Source organism: Armigeres subalbatus, chromosome 1 (genome assembly GCF_024139115.2).
Source record: "Armigeres subalbatus isolate Guangzhou_Male chromosome 1, GZ_Asu_2, whole genome shotgun sequence".
In the NCBI taxonomy this organism is placed as follows: Eukaryota; Metazoa; Arthropoda; class Insecta; order Diptera; family Culicidae; genus Armigeres; species Armigeres subalbatus.
Genome location: NC_085139.1, coordinates 132791401 through 132801651, shown reverse-complemented (window position 1 = coordinate 132801651; position 10251 = coordinate 132791401). Strand labels below are relative to the sequence as shown.

Below are 10251 nucleotides of genomic sequence, written 5' to 3'. Positions count from 1 at the left end.
GAGCCGAATGGAGAAGACTCTTATATACCGCACAGGCCACTTTGGCCTTAGTCTGAATAAATAATAATCTTTTTGTGAGGCTAGGTCGTGCCAGGGGCCGGTGTTGCCTTTCACCTTCCGTAGAGGTAGGACATTGTTGCTGTTCCAAGCCCGAGCCCAGTCCTGGCCGACGATACTTTTTGTTCATTTTTTAACGTCGTCCAGCGGGACGGAACGTGTGTAGGGTGAGCTTTCATGCCCCACGCAAACGAGGGCATCGGCTTCCACGTTTCCCCTAATGCCGCAATGGCCAGGAATCCAGGCAAAACAGGTGTCTGGTGCCATACCTGCGAGGATTCCTTGGATCCACGGATGCTTTGGTGTGTGGCTCTGGAGGGCAGCCACCACACTGGCAGAGTCCGTAAGAATCGCAATCGGTTTGTTTGCTGGAATGGTGGCAGCGACGAAGATGGCTGCAGCTTCGGCGGAAAAATCGCTGCACTGAGGCGGTAGGCTCTCGGACCTGGCTAAGTTGAAAACACCGAAACCTACCCCTCTGCTAGAGACGGAACCATCGGTGTACCGTATGGTATGGTTCCGGAAGCGAGTGGCCACGAGTCGTCTCTCCGGAAGCGTGCGGCGATGGAATTTTCGACTTTGATGGGAGGCATTGACCAGCTTCTTGCTCCATGCCAGTGGACCCGCGCCGCTGGGGGGAGACCGGTGCCGGCCACGCTTCGTTGGGATCCTGTGCTCTCCTGATGTCAAAGCGGCAAAGGAAGCTGCCTTCCAGCAGATGGCTGTGAAGACCCTATGCCAGAAAGCCGTGATGAACTTTAAAATTTAAAAAATCACGTTTTTCGTTAAGCTCAGGAAAAGCGATTCTGTGCTCACTTTTAGTTTCACCACACCGCACAACGGGGACACAATTCCTTTACTGGTAAGTATTTCTTCCTTATATTCTTTCTTCTCCAGGTACTCACAGGAACCACACATCACAGGTAAGTCTTTAATAGTTCAGAAACTCTTTATTTTTATTACTATTATTTCAAAACTTTTATTCTAGAACTAACTAACTTTATTAACAACTATGCACAATTCAAATTAATTTCCCAACAGTGGGGTGGTAACTTGTTCACTGGTTTGTTTTTGTTCACGTTCGCTGATGGTTGTCGATGACGTCGGAAAGTCGTACAGAAAGAGGAATTCCTTGATGACGGACGTCTTTTTATAGTGGGCATGGTTTCTTCATCTAGTCTTCATCATAGTTGACCGGATAGAGCGAGATCGATCAAAACGCATATTTCTGCAGGGCGCCATGTTCAGGATAGGATAAGGTTGATGCTATCGGTCGTCACAGTCCACACATAGATGGCGCGGTGATACTTCTTCGCGTATGCGAACATACTGGCCCCTTCGGAAATCTTATTTCCGATACTCGATGATGATTTCTCGATGATGCTTGTGACAGCTGTCACAGTATCGGCTTTTCTCGCGTCGGTTGATTTTGGTGATGAAGTCGATGAACGATGACAGATGCAAAACGTACATGCAAAAGAAGACCCGGTAGAGGGTTTCGAAGAAAATTATAAATTTGGACAGGTGCTTACCTTGTCTCTTATTTTAATTGGCCTTGTATATTTTTAGGTGATTCGAACCGGGAACGATCAGGATAACGACAATTTTGTACGATGCGATTGCTCAACGATGAAATCGAAGATGTTCGAAAGCATGTTGATGGTGTTGTTTTGATGAAGGCAACGGCGAGGAGGAACGTTATTTCACTTTGTGTTGGATGATGACTGTTTGGTACTAGTTGTTTGATTATCCCCTGCTTCGTTTGGTGGAACTGGCAGCAAGCATATTTTGGAAATTGGTCGAGTGAAGCGGCCAGTTGGAGTCTGAACGGTCACTACCCTTGTGATGCCATCGGAGCCAGGATGAATTTCGACGATTCTTGCCGTTGTCCACGCCATGGGAGGAGTGTTTTCATTTTTGAGGAGAACTAGTTGGTTGACTTGAATGGATATCGGTGGTTTAATCCATTTTGTGCGAGGCTGGAGTGTCGACAAATATTCAAAGTGCCAGCGCTTCCAAATAAGCTGAACCATTTTTTGTACTTGTTTCCACTGTCGAAGGCGATTCAAAGGAATAGTTGTGATGTCGGCGTCCGGCACGGATTTCAGTGCAGATCCGACAAGAAAATGTCCAGGTGTTAATGCCTCAAAATCAGTTGGATCGTCGCTCAGTGCGATTAGTGGTCGAGAGTTTAGGCAGCATTCAATTTGTGTTAGCAGAGTCTCCATATCGTCCTGTGCCAGAGTGTGAGTTCCAAGCACCCGGATGAAATGCTTTTGGGCAGAATATATGGCAGCTTCCCACAGTCCACCGAAGTGTGAAGCTTTTGGTGGATTAAAGTGCCAACGGATTCTGTTTTTTGCACATTCTTGTGCTATGGCTTGTTGGTGTTCCTTGTTCCGCAAGAGTTTTCGCAGTTCATTGGCAGCCCCGACAAAGTTGCGACCATTATCGCTGTAAAGATCGCTACACAAACCTCGACGCGATACGAAGCGACGTAAAGCTTGAAGAAATTTGGGTGTGCTCAAGTCCATTACCAGTTCTAGGTGTACGGCGCGAGTGGAAAAACAGACAAAAACTGCGACATAAGCCTTGCGTGGTGCCGCTCGTCGATGCATGGGTTGTAGTGATATCGGTCCCCAATAATCGACACCAGATACTGAGAAAGGACGAGTTGCTGTTACGCGTGCTGCGGGGAGTTCAGCCATAAATTGCTCCAAAATTTGTGGTCTTGCTTTAACGCATTTGACACAGTTCCGAACGGTGAATTTGGCCAGACTTCTGGCCCCTATGACCCAGTAGCGTAAACGGAGAACAGTAATGAGAAGTTGCGGTGCTGCATGTAGGTGTTTTTCATGGTACGAGCGAACGAGAAGCTTCGAGTATGAATGTGTTGAAGGCAGAATTATCTGGTGTTTGGTATCATATGGTTGCGATGCGTTCCTCAGGCGACCTCCAATGCGAATTAGGCTTTCATCAGATATGAATGGATGGTACCAGCGTAGGCGCGATTTCGACGAAACGTGACTTGTCCTTTCCAGCTGCTTCCAATCATCGCCAAAAAATTGCTGTTGAACCAATCGGATTAAAGTGACTTCTGCTGCGATTTTTTCTTCCGTGGTGATGTAAGTTGTTGTTGGTCTGACTGCAGAGTTCCGGCAATTTTGTATGAAGCGATGGCAATACGCAGCCACCCTCAGCATACGGTCGTAATCTGAAAATCGCGCCGCAAAAAGATCGATGAAGGATGGTTCGGACAATGCTGTGCATACTGTTGCTGGCTTTTTTGTTTCAGCAATCTCGCCCGCGACAGTTTCAGGTTCTTGGCTTGGCCACGATGTTTGAGCTAACTGCAACCAGTTGGGTCCCTTCCACCAGAGTTGGTTTTCGATGATGTTCTCCGTCTTTATACCACGCGAAAGTAAATCCGCTGGGTTTTCTTGACCGGAAACGTGACGCCAGAAACAGTTTTGAGTTGATTGTTGAATTTTTGATACCCGGTTCGCCACGAATGTAGTCCACGTTGATGGCGTAACCTTCAGCCAGCTGAGTACAGTTGTCGAATCGACCCAAAAAAACGTTGGGCCAGGCCGTTCCAGCGATTGCGAGACCTTCTGGTATAGTTCAGCTGCAAGAAGTGCTCCACATAGTTCTAGCCGTGGAATGCTTTGCTGTTTGAGAGGTGCAACTCTTGATTTGGCTGTCAATAATGCTACCTTAAAGGTACCAGAAGTGTCGGCAGATCGGATATAACAGCATGCACCGTATGCGTGCTGTGAAGCATCCGAAAAGAAATGATATTGGATGAATGCGGGTTTCAGTGAGAGAACCCATCGCTCTATTCGAAGAGCGTTCAGAAATGGTAATTCCATCATGTAGGTGTGCCAATGGTTTTTAATCGGCACTGGAAGTTCTTCATCCCAACTCCAAGGTTTACCGTTTTCATCTTTCAACGTCCAAAGAGTCTGCATGAAAATTTTTGCGGTGATTACGACAGGGCCCAACAGTCCGAGGGGATCGAAGAGGCGCGCAATTTGTGATAATGCGATTCGCTTGGTAAGAGAGGTTGGAGAAATATCGGGAGGGAGATCAATTTGGTATTTCAGCTGGTCGGTAGCAGGCTCCCAGTGCAAACCAAGAGATTTGATGCTTTGATTCCGATCAAAATCGAAGGATGTTTGTAGCGCTCGGTTTTCTATTGGTAGACTTTCAAGAACAGCCTCTTCATTGGATGCCCATTTATGTAGTTGAAATCCACCTTTGGAAAGAAGTTCATTTAGTTGTCGTTGTAGCGTAGTTGTTTCCTCGATGCTGTCTGCGCCTGAGAATAAGTCATCCACATAAACATCCTTGCGTAGGACTTCTGCTGCAATCGGAAAGTTTTGTTGTTCGTCATCTGCTAACTGTAGAAGTACACGAGTAGCGAGAAAGGGTGCACACGATGTCCCGTAGGTAACTGTGACAAGCTCGTAGGTATCCAATGCGTCTTCGGGAGACTTTCGCCAAATTATTCGCTGCAGCGGAGTGTCACGCTCGTCGACGAGAATCTGGCGATACATTTGCTTTGCATCTGCAATTAGCATGATGCGACGAATTCTCGAGCGCATTATTATGGAGCGAATGTCCTGCTGGACAATGGGGCCGACCATGAGAGCGTCATTGAGTGATGGTCCTTCTGGAGATTTACACGATGCATCGAACACCACACGCAGTTTCGTGGTGGTGCTGGACTCTCGAATTACCGCCTGATGGGGCATGTGATAGCAGAGGACAGGAGGAGATTGGTAATCGTACATGTGCTTCATATGGCCCAAAGCAAAGTACTCATCCATGAAAGCGGAATATTGTTCTGCAATGTCTATATTCCTACGCATGCGGCTTTCTAGCATGTGGAAACGTCGAACTGCGGTGCGACGGTTGTCACCAAGCTGATTAATGACGTCTTGCTTAACAGGTAAGCGGACGATGTATCTTCCTTCCGTATTCCGTCTCACCGTGCGTTGAAAATGTTCCTCACAGGCTGCTTCTTCGACCGAGTAGTTTGGAGAGGAGTTATCGTCTTCGATTGCCCAGAATTTCTCGATGAGCTCATGCACCCCGGCGATGGTGGCGGTGTTTGCAAATACTGAAGACTTTTGAGTACTGTGTGGGGCCTTACCCGAAACTATCCAACCAAGGACGGAGTTGACCAAGCTTGGGAGACATTCGCCTAGTTTAATGCGACCAGAAACCTTGAACAGTTCAAAAAACACCTCAGCTCCTATAATGATGTCCACCGAATTAGCTTTGTAAAAGTACGGATCAGCCAGTTGTATGCCAGGCGGAATATTCCACGATGATGCATCGAAAGAAGCAGATGGCAAATCAATCGTTACTTTAGGAAGAACTAAAAACTCTGCTGGAGTGGAAAAGTCGCAGACCCTAGAGCTTATAGAAGCCGTGATTTTATATCGTGCGAACGTTGAAGATTGTCCAATCCCTGAAATTGGAACTGCGATTTTTATGCGCTGTGCTTTAACTAATTGTGAAAATGATTCGGTGATGAAACAGCATTCGCTACCAGAGTCGAGAAGAGCTCTTGCTGCATGTTCTGTCCCTTGGTCGTCGATGATTTTAACAATAGCAGTAGCCAAAAGCACACTTTTCTGGGATTGTCTAAAGCTGGCATGATTGGAAGGTTTGTACACTGTTGCAGGAGCAGATGTTCTCGATTGATCACGAAGCTCGTAGTGATTTGGTGATGACAGTTTAGATGATTCCCCAGCCCTAGAACTGGCAGATACTGATTTCTCCTCGGGGCAGAGTTGTGTGTGGTGGCGACTCCGACATTTCTGACAGGAGCTCGACGAAGAACAATCTCGAGCTTGATGTCCCTTTCGTAGACAGTTGCGGCAGAGCTGGTGACGACGAACTTCCTTTTCTTTCGCTTCAATATCGAGTTTTGAGAAAGATTGGCACAAGTAAAGCGGGTGATGATTCGAGCAGATGACGCATTTACGACTGGGTTGAGTTTGAGTTGCTCCATGGCTTGCAATCGCACGTTGATTGGATTTCTTGAACTGCTGGGTAGACGCTGGTGTATCGACAACTTTTCCCTGGATGATTTGTAGAACAGAAACCCTTCGCTGAATGAAGGACGTTAGATCTGCAAATGTCACGATCTGTTGAGTGGACGAAAACTCTTCCCAGTCTCTCCGAGTTGTGGGGTCGAGACGGACACTAAGCATGCGAATGAGTATAATGTCCCAGAACTCGGTTTTCTCGCCGAGTTGTTTTAGCACCTTTACATTAGCCTCGAAGTTCTCCACCAGTGAATGTAATTCGGTCGCGGATTCACGTTTCAATGTGGAAAACTCAAATAGAGCGTCAAGGTAGGTCTGCTTCAAGCGCGCAGGGTTTTGGTAATGCTCCACCAGCAAATTCCAAGCCACAATATAATTGTTCGCACTGATAGTAATTGATTGAACAAGTTTCAGGGCATCACCAGCGAGAGACGAACGAAGATAGTAGAATTTTTGAATATTCGATAGTTCAACTGATGTGTGCACCAAAGAGACGAAAAGGTCGTGGAAGTTGAGCCAGGTGTCGATATTTCCGCTGAATATAGGCAGCTTCACGTCGGGCAGACGCACATGCGAAGACTGGAGAGGGACTTGCGAGCTTGAAGAAGAAGACGAATGGACGAACGGGGATGTAGGCGATTTATTGACGGCTAGCAGTGAACCTTTCACCCGGTAGTACGCCGTTTCAAGGTCAGTCCGTTCTTTGATCTGTTCTTCGAGGGTAGCTTCGTCGACGGACTCAAGATCGGATTGTGCTTTCTGAATGTCTGACCATAGCTTGTTGAGACTCTCGAGACGAACTGGAACTTCAAAAGCATCTCTTTCCTCCTGATAGTTATCGACGAAGGTCTGAATAATGTTGAACGACGCAAGCAGGCTTCTGATTCTGGTTTTCAACCATTTGATGCGGCGTTCCGTGGACATGATGACTTGTGGTATGAGGTCTTTTGCAAGGCAAAATGTGCCTTGTAGTATAATAAGAAACTGGAACTGCAATGGCGGAGTTCACGCCTTGTTTGGCTTATCCACGGATCCACCAGCTACGACGACTTTCCAGACGCACGGCGATGTGGTCTGCAAAGCGAAAGACCGCGCAGATCACACGAGAATGGGTAAGGGAACTAAGAACGGTAATTACCTTAGGCAAGGCAAAATGAGCCTTGTATAATTCAAAATCGGGAACTGGAATGGCGGAGTTCACGCCGTCCTTGAGTTGTCCACGGATTCACGGACTTCGGCGACAATCCAGGTACAGCGTGACGTGGTCTGCAAAGCGAAAGACCGCGCAGATCACACGAGAAAAACGAATAAAATAGGAATACTAATTACCTCCGAAAAGGCTATTTTTGCCTTGTATGATGTTATACAGAACAGGATAGATGATGGCGGAGTTGCGCGCTTTTTTCCAATTGATTTTTGGAGTACGATGGCGGTTTTCTGGTGATGTGGCAAAAGCAATGGCGATTCGTCTACCCACTTGAGGAACCGGAATGGACGGAGTTCTACGGCCTCTATCCAGTTCGAAGGACCAGATGTTCGTTAAGCTCAGGAAAAGCGATTCTGTGCTCACTTTTAGTTTCACCACACCGCACAACGGGGACACAATTCCTTTACTGGTAAGTATTTCTTCCTTATATTCTTTCTTCTCCAGGTACTCACAGGAACCACACATCACAGGTAAGTCTTTAATAGTTCAGAAACTCTTTATTTTTATTACTATTATTTCAAAACTTTTATTCTAGAACTAACTAACTTTATTAACAACTATGCACAATTCAAATTAATTTCCCAACAGTGGGGTGGTAACTTGTTCACTGGTTTGTTTTTGTTCACGTTCGCTGATGGTTGTCGATGACGTCGGAAAGTCGTACAGAAAGAGGAATTCCTTGATGACGGACGTCTTTTTATAGTGGGCATGGTTTCTTCATCTAGTCTTCATCATAGTTGACCGGATAGAGCGAGATCGATCAAAACGCATATTTCTGCAGGGCGCCATGTTCAGGATAGGATAAGGTTGATGCTATCGGTCGTCACAGTCCACACATAGATGGCGCGGTGATACTTCTTCGCGTATGCGAACACACGTTTATAAAGTAATTAAAAAAAACTATGCCAGAAAGGGAAGATTCCTGCATCGACGCAACCTGCTTCTGCTGCGTAGAAGGAAGGATACCGGAAGCCAGTTGGGGGTAGGTATTAAAAACTAGGAAAAGCACGTTGATGAGGTCCCTTCGTGCAGAACAGGTCAGCTCTAAGCCATATAGCAGGCGACTATCAATTGTTTCTTGGCCTATACTTAGCCTGGTGCGCCGGTTGTTGGTACGATGTGTTGCAACCAGGGTTTTCATCAGGCTGATCCGGGGCTTGCAGGCTACCTTTACAGTGTGGTCGATGTCTACACCAAGAACGCGTACGATTTTCCGGCTGGGTATGGGATCGTTGCCAAGCTTGATGGGCAGATCTCCGATTTGATGGCGGCCATGTCAAACGTGGCCCCGGATGCACTTACCCGCGTTCATAATGAAGCCAATGGAGGTAGCCTATCGGTAGATTGCGCTAACCGCCGCATGCGCTTTAATCCTGGTTCGTCTGGGAGTTCCTCCTACTACCACCAGGAGGCTGTCGTCAGCGTAGGCGAAGAGGTGGACGTTGGCTGGTAGTATGCCGAAGACCCCGTTCATTGCAATCAGGAAAAGGGTGACTGCAAGAACCGACCCTTGGGGACCCCATTTTCCTCGGCATACTCTCTGGATGCAGAGCCGCCAATGAGGACCGGTCCGGTCCTACCGGTCAAAAAGTTTTTAATAAAGGCAAGCATGTTACCAGTGATGCCCCATCTCTGCAGTTTGTTGAGGACCAGGGGTGTCCAGGTCGGGTCCGTGACGTTAGGTATGAGTACGTTAGGCATAACGGAGGAAAGGCATAATGTACGTTAGGCATAATGAACGTTTGGCATAATTCTGCCTTCTTTGTGTTATAGGCTGTTCTTTGATCATTTTATGCCTAACGTCCATTATACTTATCCTCCGTTATGCCTAGCGTTCATTATGCCTAACGTACTTATGCCTAACGGGATATACCCGTCCAGCTCCTGCTGGAAGCTTTGGCTACGTCTAACTAGACCAGGTCAACATGCTTGCCTTCATTGTACGCGATCTGCAGCACACTGCCCAGGTTGGTAAAGTATGTGCTGGTGCCATACCCAGGACGAAGGGCGTGCTGTTGGAAGCCGAATCTTCCATCTGCTTCCAGGCTTTCACAGAGCGGTGGTTAACCTTTCTCTTCATGGTCTTACAGGCACAAGAGGTGAGGGAGATCGGTCGATACTTGAAGGGACTCCGACCCGCCATGTTGTTTTTGGGGATGGGGATCACGTGACTTTTCCTCCACTCGTCAGGGAAAGTGCGGTTCTCCCAGATGACGTTGACGATTTTAATGAATGCCTTTTCTTTCTGTGTAAGGTTTCGAACCAGTATTCTAAATCTGGAAATGATTATCCTTTCACTTATAGGCTCCCACTTCATAAGCGCATAGTGTGCCTGGGGGCTTAGTAGGAAGCCAACTCCGCGATACCAGGGAGCGTGTTCAACCCGTAAACCAGAGTAAAATAGAATTTGTCCCGACGACATTTTGTGTTTTCCAAAGTTTGGCCAACGGACTTCACCTAGTCCCAGGATCTCAAGCTTCATGCGGCGTGCCTCATTGGCAAGTAGTGCCAATTTACTCTGATAAATTGGGTTAAAACGGACACAACATCCTAGGCAGCTTGTAAATCATGCGTTGGGCCTCTAAGGGCCTGTATGGATACCATGGGTTGCTATTGGTTTCGTACCAAGCGTAATTGACCTGGTAGACCAATGCTCTGAAATCCATCACATCTGTAGAAATATTGTTTTGATTCATGATTCGTCATCTCTGAAATAGTTCATTTTTTCATTTATTTAGTTAACATCTAAACAGATAACACTGAATCAACAATTTGACGCCGCAATGCACGGTTCGAGGCCGCATCTCTCCATCCTCGGATACGCCCCACGCTCACCAAGTCGTTCTGTACCTGGTCTGCCCATCTCGCTCGCTGCGCTCCACGCCGTCTCGTACCTGCCGGATCGGAAGCGAACACCATCTTTGC

The 10251-nt window shown here is 47.2% G+C and overlaps 1 protein-coding gene across 1 annotated transcript; it reads right to left on the bottom strand.

Annotated features, from left to right (window-relative positions):
• Positions 1–1760: 1760 nt before the first annotated feature.
• On the bottom strand, positions 1761–7043 carry LOC134206558 (uncharacterized). Its single transcript, XM_062682287.1, has one exon. It carries the CDS (start codon positions 7041–7043, stop codon positions 1761–1763), a length of 5283 nt encoding a protein of 1760 aa, XP_062538271.1.
• Between the last annotated feature and the right edge of the window lie 3208 nt (positions 7044–10251).